Source organism: Clinocottus analis, unplaced genomic scaffold (genome assembly GCF_023055335.1).
Source record: "Clinocottus analis isolate CAN_PGR_092001 unplaced genomic scaffold, fCliAna1.0.p SCAF_6, whole genome shotgun sequence".
Taxonomy (NCBI): domain Eukaryota; kingdom Metazoa; phylum Chordata; class Actinopteri; order Perciformes; family Cottidae; genus Clinocottus; species Clinocottus analis.
In genome coordinates, this window is record NW_027176218.1 from 14,809,141 (window position 1) to 14,821,637 (window position 12,497).

The 12,497-nt window shown below is 41.7% G+C and overlaps 1 protein-coding gene across 1 annotated transcript in view; it reads right to left on the reverse strand.

The window, feature by feature from the left end:
- The window catches only part of b4galnt4a (beta-1,4-N-acetyl-galactosaminyl transferase 4a), a 127,630-nt gene that overhangs the window by 28,934 nt on the left and 86,199 nt on the right, over positions 1-12,497 (reverse strand). The window contains exon 7 of the mRNA XM_068603178.1: positions 6,445-6,512. Within this exon, the coding sequence (XP_068459279.1) occupies positions 6,445-6,512 (68 nt within the window). The remainder of the gene's footprint in view (positions 1-6,444; positions 6,513-12,497) is intronic.

The window sequence follows — 12,497 nt, forward strand, 5'->3', positions numbered from 1 at the left end:
ATAGTCCCTCCAATCTTCGTCCTGTCAAACACATTCCAGTCTGAGCTGCTCAAAAGGTTCTGAAATACTTGACGCCATGACGGTGTCAGACTTAGCTCAGTATACAACTCAGCGCAGTTCAGTTTATAGAATTTTAGCAAATGTCAATCTCCCTGCAGATGTCTATACGGCCCGAGGCTCAGAGAGCGGAGGTAGTGTTGACAGGGTTATCTGGGTTCCTCATCGGACTACTTCACTGTCACTCATCAACCTGTTGTGACAGAGCCTAGCAGGCACTGCCAAACTATTACTTCACAGGTATGAGCAGAGGTGGAGACAAACAGCCAGAGAAAGAAAAAGAGACACTTTTAACTTGACACGGGTATTATTTTAAACGTCAGCTTGTGGGTGCCATCAGAAAGAAGTAGCATTTTGGTACTTCTTACTTTGATTCAGTCTAGTTTGAGTATTGGTTTCACCTTGTGAGCCTCGCTGTGTGTGTGTGTGTGTGTGTGTGTGTGTGTGTGTGTGTGTGTGTGTGTGTGTGTCATCATGGTGCAAAGTGGTCCTGGAGACGTAACTCCAGTGTGATCCCAGTATCTAGTTTAAAGGCTTGTTTTACAGAATGTTGACCAACGCTCATTTTCATTTCCAATTCATTCATGACACATGTCCAATAGCAGAAAGAGCAGCAATCATATCATCTCAGACGCTGGGCAGGCAAATGTTTTGTATTTGCACTTCAAAATGGAAATCAATTATAAAAGAATTAGGTCAATCAACCCGAACAAGCAAGTCACTGGGGATATAAGTAGTTTGTTTTTGTGGTTATACATTTAATTGGACATTAGTATCGCATAAATCAATATTCATCAATTTCAGCATTATGGAGCCTCAAAAGATAGAAAGAAGGACGTATAGCTGGAAAGCAATTGATAGACAGCAACCAACAGGGACAAATGTTCTTCCATCCTCAAGTTGTATTCAGCAAACTTCAGAATTTGAACGTAGGCCCAACTACCTGACACACACACACACACACACACACACACACACACACACACACACACACACACACACACACACACACACAGACACACACACACACACACTAAATAGTGTGAGTCATTGCCTCCAGGTGGCCATAGCCAGGTGGTGTGGACGGCGACCAGATCTCCCAAACAGGTGTACTGATCCTACTTTCCTGTCCATCCCATCTATTTAAATTGCCACCATAGGACAAACTTTCACACCACGGTTGCAGCAGGGCCACAGCCCACTGGTGGAGCTCCATTTCTGTACATTTTTGAACTTCGTGGGTCTCCTGCCGTGTGCCGTTTGCACAACAGCATATGCACACTTCCGAAAGCCCTTTCCCTCTTCTACCTCATCTGCTTTTATAGCTTGAAATTCCCTCCCCAAATGTAAATGGCATTCTGGCGTTGGAGAGACAAGGCTATAAAAAGTGAGTGAGTGAGAGACAGAGATAGAATGAGTAGCTGATGGGGACAATGTGGTATAATTTATATATATATATATATATATATATATATATATATATATATATATATATATATATATATAGTGTTTATGTGTTTCAGTAGCCATCGATTGCATTGTGTGGAGAACTCCAACAGGCGAGAGAAGTGCTTCAAGTGAACCCCTCAACAACAATATGTTTCATTCCCTGACACTATGATTCAACCCTGCAGCAGCCATTAGTCACTGTTCACTCAGCTCTACGACAGTCGGCTGCACAGCTCCAATGAACCGAGACGAATAAGTAACCCCGGTTCAAAGCGGGAGAAAAGACAGAAGGTTAAAAAAAAAGAAAAAAAACACACGCATGCGCGCGCGCGCACACACACACACACACACACACACACACACACACACACAAAACAGGGTCTCGACAAGCTCGCTAAAGTGGGAGTGTCTGTTGTGTTTCATTCTGCTCTCTGTTCATTTACATTTGGGAAGGCTGCTCTCCGTTTGGTTGTTGTTCTGTTCGGCACCATTCAACTCCATTTCTTTATGCTCAAATTTCACTTTTGGCCCATTTCATCCTGTTTTAGGTTCAATATGATAATAACTAAGACCAGCAGCACATACATTGTGAAAGATGTTTGAAATTGCAACTTTGTGGTAGAATGAAGTCTGTAAATAGACTCAAATAGCCCTGATCTTACTTTTATAATCACATATTGCACAAGAGGATCACGTTGCCAATGGTTAGATGTATGTAATGACAAATTATTTTCACTGTGGCTTTCCATCCAATATTCAAGAAATACCAAATTAGTTTGGTTCAATTATTTCTTCATTTTCTCAGCTTCATGAATGTTTTACCAGGTGATACATTCTGTCTAATAACTGATTTGTATTGCTGCAGATCATTTTTTTTTTTCCTTTTTGAAAATTATATCGTGTTCTGTTCTGCCTTGTTAATTTGCTCATTTCAATTCTATCCCATCTAATTTGAGGAATTCCTTTTTATGAATGCACGGCGATTAATCCTGCTGCACACACAATTTGCCACGCTCAGGAGCATATCAGCTTTGCTATAAACAGGTTGAGAGTAATGGCGTGTGAGGCATGGATGTCGCACAGTGCAGCAGAGGGAACATGCGGATGACAAATAAACTACCTTTTGCTGCGGGATGTTTCAATAAAGTCATCAGATGCAGAGAGGAATTTGAAATGTCACGGTCTTCAACAGACAAATGGATAGACGTATGTAATTACTTGCAGGCAAAAAAAAACAACATGTCCGCTCCCGCACGCCCACTCAGCAACATCAAACTATAGATTTAGCCTATTTATCTTAAGCGAGACTTTTGTGAAATGATGCTGGAATCATGAAGCACTTTAAACATCGGGTATGAAAATACAAAAAAAAATATTTTCAGAGAAGGTAGCGAGCGACTGTGTGTGGTGTCTGTGTGTGTGGTGTCTGTGTGTGTGTGTGTGTGTAGGGTGATGAATATCACTGTTGTATCAGATCTCAGTGGGGTAGAGAGTACACAGGGGAGGCATGTTCTCTGCAACAGTTCTCCTTGAGTGGTCCATTTTATTACTGACAGCATGGCCAAACTGTAGGAAGCTATCCGGAAGCTTTCATACAGATGTAAAGTACTTGCATAAAGCCATGCGGGCGCGCACACACACACACACACACACGGGAAAAAACTCAACATTTTTACAGAAGTAAGTGTAAAAATACAGTATTGCAGGTAAAAGTAATTGTAAGCCGTATTACTGCATTAAGTACACTACTTTATTTGGATGTGATCATTGATGCATTAATTACTTTAATGTTACAGCTGATAAAGGCCAATTTAAATGAAGAGAACAATCTTGGCCTCTTAAGTGTAGTGGAGTAGAGGTATAAAGTAGTGGACATTCCCAAGTAAAGTACAAGTACATCCCAATTGAACTTCCATACAGTACTTGAGTGAATACTTCGTTACTTTCCACCACTAATTCCTCCACTGAACGTTGTTTTAATGTTCCTGCCATATTCTGCCGGCACGCTTGGTTGCTTTGTTCTTGTTATTGTCGGAGAACACAAGACGTTTGTCAGACAGGAGGAGAAAACAGAAAAATACACCCAGCAGCCTCCTCCTCATCGTCGCTCTTCTTCTTCTACTTAATCTTTAGTCATCTCGCTTTGCTTACTTGTAGTCTGGTTTGCATTCTGTGCTAACCAGGCCGAGCTGATCCTACGCACAGACACACACAAATACCCGCCAACAGGTCCCAGTCTGCTTCAGTCCCTTCTGGCATTAATGGATTTTCATTAATTACTTCATGTGCTGTGTGTGTGTGTGCGTGTGTGTGTGCGCGTGCCAATTTGTCCTTACAGAAAGGAGGCAGTATTGTCAATATATGTATATTTTTTATAGAGCATTGACATTTTTTGTGGTTTTATAAATCTTAATAATCCCTCTCAGAATGATAAATAAACAGTTAAGACGAGACCTTGACACATGATAAGACAACGCAGCGATACAGTGAGTCAGACTGAATTAACAGGAATGTCAAATTAACAGGGCTAGACAGGGCCATTGTATGCCATAAGACTCTCACTGGGCGTCTTCCATCTCATTTGTTTGTCACAGATTGGACTTGTAGTCTTCCTTGCATGATGTTGGGCAATGCTATAATAACCACATGCATGAGCATAGCATGCACACCGTTTTACGTTGAACGTATGGGTAAAACTCCACAAGTAACATGGTCTGATATTAAAAGTTGTTTTTACATGTTTTTACAATTTTACATTTTTAAACCACTTACGTAAAAAAAATAAAGATCAGGGCCTTTGATCTGTGTGAGTGTGTTATATCCTAACGGTAAAATGTACTATAACTGGTACCATCTGTGGCTTTAAATCACTCTATTATTCCACAAATGTAGGTAATGTATATCACTCATAAATTCAGTCGGGATCACAAAGTCATTCGCGCTACGCAGATCACAAGCCGATTTTCCAGATCGCCAAATTCACTGTCACCAACCAGAGAGGTCCATTAATACTGCTGCTGGCATTGCTGCTGCCGCCACTGCATTGCAACCTGATTCACGAGCAATTAAACCAGTAAACCCTTTCACTATTTCTACGACCCTTCAAACATTTTAAAGTGTATTTCATCATCTGGTAAGTTATCGTGTGTGCACTCCCCTTTGAGGGTTGTACTGCTGTCATGCGGGTATGACATCGCTGTCTGATTGGGTTGGGCTCAGTAAAATCACTCATTGGCTTTATTAAGAAGAATTGTATCATGATGCTTTGATCACATTATGTTTGTTGGAATTCAATCAACATTAGTTTTTGAGGCTTTGTTTTGCACACAGAACAGTGCAGTGCTGTGTAATGCCTGACAGTGGACAGTTCACTGCCTGCATGTGATTTTGTAATAATCAGTTCTGTTGTAATAGATCTCACTATTGTATTCTAAAAATGTAACATCTTTTATGTGGAAGTCCAATCAGTGGTGATGGTAAATGTAGTCGATTGAAGCGATGCGTTCTTAAATAAATAATAAATGCAGCTGCAAAATGGGTTGTTCTTTCTGCAACCGGTGTCGTCATTTAACGGAGTTATCGTGGATGTAGGGAAGAACTACGGGTTTTTGCAGCTTGGATTTCTCGTCTCCGCCTCCGGGCATCCAGGATGCGTGCATGCCAATTAAAGTCAAAACTAATCTTGAAAAAATAGTATCCCAAATTATATGATGTTATTATGGCATGGATATATTTTACAGTTTTGGATGACTTGGATATTTAGCCATATTTATTTGAGCCATAGTATACGGACAAAGTTATGCAGCACAGAGAGAGTCCGAAGCTGCAGCTCAGTTAACCCTGCAAGAAGCAATGCATCCTGGGACACATAGGTACTGGCGTATTTACTACATTTACCATGACTACCGATTTGACATCCACTTAAAAAATATCTCTCTTATATTAGCATATTGATTTAAAGCAGTTCTGACAAGTTCTTGTACTTATACTTGTTTTATCAGTCAACCTTAATAAAAATGTCTCAAATTAAAAGTCACATTGTCTCCATCACCCACAGCTTTCAGCTTGTGAAAGGACTCCAAAATTAACGACACAGTTATTCTTTGTGCATTCAACATCCGACTTGCACCGTTTTGAAGTGATCAAATATTCTGAACCTTCACTAAAAAAAAAAAGCATTGGCAGTGCGTGTGGCTGTGTGTGTGTGTGTGTGTGTGTGTGTAAATAATTTAAGCCAGCACTCAACATCTTCATCCAATCAGGCAAATGTGGGAACCCAAGGGAACAGGAGCACCGTTCTTGAGGAGTGCTTCTCTTGCTGCATAATAATACCAACTTAACAATGACTGTAGAGGCAAACTGACTGCAGATCAGTGCGAATATTAGAGGACGTTTTATGCGAGCCGATCCCAGCAGTTAGGCACAGCCATGTGGGGAATCTGAGAAGAGACGATAGGGTGATACATTTTCATCTTACAATGAGAGAGAGAGAGTCCTTTCAACTGTTATGAGCCGCAACAGTCTGACACCTGATGAGATGCTCCAGAAATGTTAATTCACACATACGTGGGAGTACACATGTGCACACAGAAGAAACACACCACTTGCTTTGTTCAGTGAGAACTTGAGCCATCAATTTCCACCATCATGTGAGCAGTAAAAGCTCTCTGAAGCAAGTATGTCATAAAAGGGCCTGTAGACCAACATGAAATGACTCTACACCGGGCGTGAAGGGTACAAACTGCCTCTCAACAGTTAAAGAGGCACTCTACCGGTAACGGCCACAAGGCCGGTCCTGGGAGGAGCTCCAGCGGAGAGGTGTATTTGTCAAGCGTGTTGTTAGATGTTAGCAGGGTCTCCCATCCTGGGCTCTGGGTTGGCTTGAGAGTGAATGCACTGAGACGCTAAAAAACGTGCGCAGTTGACACAGGTACTTACTGCACAGACTTGGAGGACTGGGACCTGAACTTGCTGAACTCGCCTGGAGCGGTCCACTCTGTACCCAGCTGAAACACACAAGAGAGGAGACACAGATCAGAGTGAGTGTGAGGGAGCAGGGAATAAGAGCAGTGGAAGAAATAACTAAGCACAGTTTTCAACTGCGGAGTATTCGTTCAGAGAGATTAAAAAACCCAACTTTAGGATGTTTAGACACTGGCAATAACTATTTGAAATGGTCCCGGAGGGGCGATAGCACAGCAAATGAGTAAATTGGAAAACAAAAATAATATGCCCCGAGGCAACAGGGAGAGTCAATCGGGAGGCTAGTTCTGATAGACATGTGAGCAAACATATGAGTGCTAATGGCTATAAACAGACAGAAATCAGAAAGAGTCCTTCCCTGCCAACACTGAGACTAAGAAGCCGGCTCATCGGGATGCTCGGGGCTCCGGTTTCAGCCCTGCGGTCGAATCAGTGCCCATTCATTTTCCTCGGCAAGCCAACGCGACTAATTAGGGCCCCCGCTGCTGCTGATCCATAATGAAAGAATAAGGCTAAGATCATAGTGGGCATGCCTTTAATTGTTTGTGCTGGCCACACTTCTGGGCTCAAAACTGGTCAGAAAACATTGCGGCGCGTGGTGTTAACACATCACAAGAGCCTTTCAGCTTGTAAATAGCTGCTGATCCTCACTGAGGGTACCACTGGGTTTTCACAGGGAGCAGCACACACAATCGCGCACACCTACAAGACAATGGCACACACACATACGAAATGGCAATCGTGCAGTTGCACCTCTGATTGTGTTCACTGGCAGGAGAATAGAGCCACGATGGTAAGAAAACCTCAGAAAAACAGGCAGTAATGTCGGCCCAAAACCAACCAGGCCCCTGGCTGTGCCAAAGCCTCTGAGAGTCTGTGTGAAGCAGTTGGCAGGAGATGGGGACACAATGTGCGCTACTGTGCCTTCACTCCGAAGCCCACAGCATGCTGCTGCCGTCGTACATTTCCACAGCAACAGTTTCCTCACATATTCCTCCTCCGGCACGGGAAGACTGCTGGAAGTTATATCACCGGGAGCGAATGTTCGAATGAAATGAAAGGAGTTAGGTCGCAGATTAAACTCACTAAGCTCATTTACTTCATTTACATACACACAATGGAAGCTTTTCTCACAAATCAATACACAATTAAGACACATTTATTCAAACTCATTATTAATTTGCAGCACATTACCCTGTGTTGATTTGTCTGAAATAGGCATGTGATGTTGAAAGGTGTTGGAGAGTGGAGTGGAGAGCAGGTTTACTCGTAAATGATTTGATGCTGATATGGTCTTCAGTTGTTGTTTTGTATTGATGTTGTTACCTGTAACATGGTGTATGTTCTCTATAGGATATCTGGCTACGTCACATCAGCCACCAGGATGAGAACGTCTGTTAAACTTAATTTTCAGACCCAACCGTGACATGACCTGCGGTAGATTTCTCAGACAATTTTACACATAGAAAAACTGTACCTGTGAACAGACCATACACTGTATGTAGGAAGTGGACGTAGTTGTTGTCACGTCTGGTACTGGTTTGCGGACTGATGTTGTTCAAACCTCTAGTTAACAGAGGTTTGGCCACCTGGAACAGATCGATGTACAGGTCGGCGCATAGAGCATTTGTCCATAAAGAGATCCAAAGGTATGCGGCGATGCTACAGTCTGGCTTATGAGTGCTTCAACTTCTGTCTTTTGGAGACAAGGCAGCTGAGCAAAACATTTGTATCTGCTCATCAAAGCACTGTGACCTGTTAAAGCTGCAATAAATAATTATCAGTATCAGTCAAAATACGTCCCTTTTTTTCTTTTTTACAATACTTATGCAAGTTGTTTTGAGCATGCTCTGAAACACTTTGTTTATTCCATGAATAATAACCCAAAACTCGTTTAACTCTTAGACGTTTTAAGTTTTCATTATGTTATGTTCAGCTTGTCCCGACTTACTAAAAGGGAAAACGTCAGGAAGTAGTGCAGCAGAATCTCATTCAGGCTGGTCTCCTTCAAAAGAATCATCATTAAAATAAACTCAGTGTCACAGTAAAGTGCTGTTGGTTTCTTAAGAGAAGCAGCCGACCTTCAGTGAAAGTTAAAGAACTTTGACGAATCACAGCTGAATGGAGGAACCTCGGCAGCACTTTAACATCCGTTAAAGCACAGAAAAAGAGAGCTGCGATTTAAAACTTTGCACTGAATATAAATGGGATGCTTGCATTACAATACTGTTGAAAATGTCTCTGTAGTCTCTGTACTTGCATGTTTATATTCTCCCAGCGAGTGAAATGTTTTCTCTGGAAAGAGCTGTTGTTCAGATGAAAAAGAGAGCGATCACATAGCAGAGACAGCAATGCAAAAATATTAATCTCGTCAAGTCGTGTTGACTCTAAATGCAGTAAGTGAAAATGTGTGTAAAGGCAGAAAACATGATCATTTCATTTGTTTCCAAAGGAAATGAAAATTCAGAAGAGAGATGCAACTACAGAGGCAGAAAAATGAAACAATCCCATCTCGATTTCAGAGTTGACATGAAGGTAAATGTCACGTTGAGCTGGATAAATAAGTTATACGTCTGAGCAGCAAAAATGAAGTGGACTGAGACTTTCAACTGATACATTACAAGCTATTTTTAACATATTTTCACTTCTAAAGCCTGACTCCCTCATTCATTATAGTACTTGTAGGAGTTCAATTATGAAACAACGCAAACATCAATGTAAAAACGGTTAACTCATTTTTGTTTTTCAGGATTGTTTATACAACTATTTTTGAGAATTACAAGTGTGAATTATAGGCATATACATATATATCTCAAATACATTATCTGATTTAATTGACACGAATTTAGGATAGGAATATATAATCATTACGCTTCGACCTATACCTTTTCAGTCTTTCTGTTTTGGATATTATATTGTGGCTTTAGTTGTTGTAATGAGTGACTGAATAAAAACACAAACTACTACTACTACTACTACTACTACTACATACAAATGTATTTTTTTGTAACTCACGCGACACCTTTTCCTAGCGCACTACACTGCATATGACGTTTTAAAAGGTTCTGAATTCCTAACGTAGATACATTTTTGTTGTATGCCTATTCATTTCCTTCTCGTGAATGTGTCATCTGTTCAAACAATCTCCTCGCACAGGGATTTAGATGCTCTAGAATTCTTTTGAGAAAAGCTGAAATTGGGGATTTAAAAACTTGTAGCATCACATAAAAAGGAGGAAAGTATTCGTGTTAAGGAGCAAAATCCGTTCCAAAATCAAAGATAGTTTGTCTCTTTTCTTCCTCATCAGTTGGTTAATCAGCTGCATGTAAACAATAGCATCATTAAAGACGTTGTCACAGGGACAAAATACATGCCGCGTCTTGGTCTTTCCAGATGTGCGTGTGCACACGCCGTATAAACAGGAGAAATACACACATATGCAGACAGACACGATTTCTCGCCCATCCATGAGTCATTGCTTATTGAGAGCACCATCTCCTCACCAGAGTAGGCGGGGGGTAAATCAGAAGGCAAGCAGCCAGGGAGTCGTGCGGGGCCCCGCACATACACACTTCTTCATATCACATCTTAAAGCACACCCCCTCACTGACATATTGTCTTATTTTGTTTCTACTTCAGAAGTCTCCTCAGAGAAATAAGGCAGGGAACTTGGGGACCAAATTTCTCAAACTTAAAACAGACAAACAACCCAGCCATGCACCAGCCGAGCTCCAACGTAACCTCTCTCACACAGACACAAGCGCACACACTGTCTCAGTGTGAAGCTCACCCACATATGCCGGCGCCTCGAGAAAACTAATTTCAGATAGCCACTGGTCCTGAAACACCGAAGAATGAAACACAACACAGGGTCAAGAAATATGAGTGGGTAATGGCACTATGGAGACATTAAACGTCTTTTTTTGTCCTCCAGATGTGAAGGGAGAAGTAATAGAGAAACAGCTGACCTGTGATATAACTTCAGAGTGTTTTCTCTCTCTCATTTGGTCTCGTCTTCAGCGTCTGTTTTTCAATTGAACTTGGACTCCAAAGTCTGGTGTGAGAGGCGAGGCCCTCTCTCCCCTATTCTGGTCTCGTTCATGCATTCATGAAGAAACCTGACATTTGGAGAATGGTGACTTTCTTCTCGTTGGAATAATGGCCACACACCATTTTGCCCTGTCCATGCCATGGCCCTGGCATTGTTCGTGGTGACTCTGTGTGTGTGTATTTGTATGTCAGTTCCCATCATCGCCGGCCGTTCATTCATTTGATGGACTTCACACTGCAGACGGGTGTTTTGCTGAGGAGCCAAAGTGTCTGATGCACGGTCTTGAGATCTACGGGACATATTTATTAGTAGTGTGTTACGTACACAGCGTGTAGTTTAGAGAGGACTGTTAACTGTGACAGCAGTGAACAACATGCTCTCCCTCGCTCACTACGGCGCATGAACAGATGTAAAGAAAGAGAGTTTGCAGATCTACTGTACATCTCTCTTTGAGTCATTTTCTCTACATCCGCTGTGGAGAAGGGGTTTTTGAATGTTTTTGTTCCCTCCCCTCGAGGTAGACACTGGTTTTTATTCACTTTAGTCTGGCGTATCATCAATCTGCAGATACTTCAAACTGACTTCAGTCTGATAATCCATCACAATTATCCTTATGGCTGTTTTTGTCGTTGTCAAAGTTACATCAATGGCTGGTTATGCATCTGTTTGGATAGTTTGAATCAAATGTTCAGCAGACACTAATGTAACTGAAGAAGAATAAAAGCAGACATGGACATGTTGCTGGCTGTGATGGATTGCCTATCTCAAGCAGATTTAACACTTATCTTGGGGGCATCCATTTCCTATCCTGTTTGTTTGTTCTTTCTTTCCGAATGATTTACTAGATGCACAGATTTGGGAAATTTTAACTTGAAACTTTAACAATGAATGAAATCCATTATAGGCTTGTCGTGGTTTTCGATCCAAAATGGGCCAGTTATTATTTTTGGACAGATGTTGTTACCTGGCAATAAAGAATCTGAAAAACACCAGAACGGTTCAAGTTACGGCTGATGATCTGATTTATCACAGTAGGCAAAGCACGGGCATGACTAATTACATGAAGGGGGGCTTCTTTCTAGTCGAGCGTCCCAGCAAGACACGACAGTGTGACAAAGAGCTCGTACGCACAATAGCACAACCCTGAAAGTGATGCACAGCAAAATGGAATCCGGACAAAATGTGTGGTATTATTCACAACTCGGCGTTTCTCTGCGTGACATGCTGAAATGTAGGGGGGAAAAAAAGGTGGACAGAAAACTGACCTTTTCCATCCATCGACTATGATGCAGTCAATATGGGAAAGTGCCTGTTTTGTTTTTACATGTTGTGTTTTCACATGTTCATTTGGGAGCAAATGTTGTTATATATTAAGAAAAAGTCATTTCATAATAATCGTACTTCCTTTTTAACTGCTACACACGGTTTACTGTTTCACTCTTGGCTAATAAGATATGTTGTTCAGTAGCGCCTGTTACCAGAGACAGTCTTCTAGTCTTGACTGTCTGAGAATGAGCAGCGACTCTTATTGATTCCACTTCCCCGACCCGGTTGTGGTTCTTTTTGTCTGGTCTTTAAATGAGACAAGGTTTCATATAACTTATGACATACATCAGTGCCTGTATGTGTCTGCAAAAACACACAGACATGAGCACTACACCGCTGTATGAACATACACACACACATATGCTTTATGCTACTCATCAGGCTTTCTCAAATTTCAGACGAGCTGAGCTGGTTCTGGGCGAAGCGGTCCTTTGGCCGTCTGATTGAAGGAAAACCTTGTTACAGATTAGCTGAGGGCAAAAAAAATATGATTTATACCACACGCCTCACTCTCTCCTCCACTAACCACAGCAGGGTACGAGTGAGGGGCCGACCATAAAACAAGGTCAGTAGGGTGTGTGCAAAAGAGAGCTGTATGACAACCAGAACGAAAGGGAGAACCTTTTTGTCT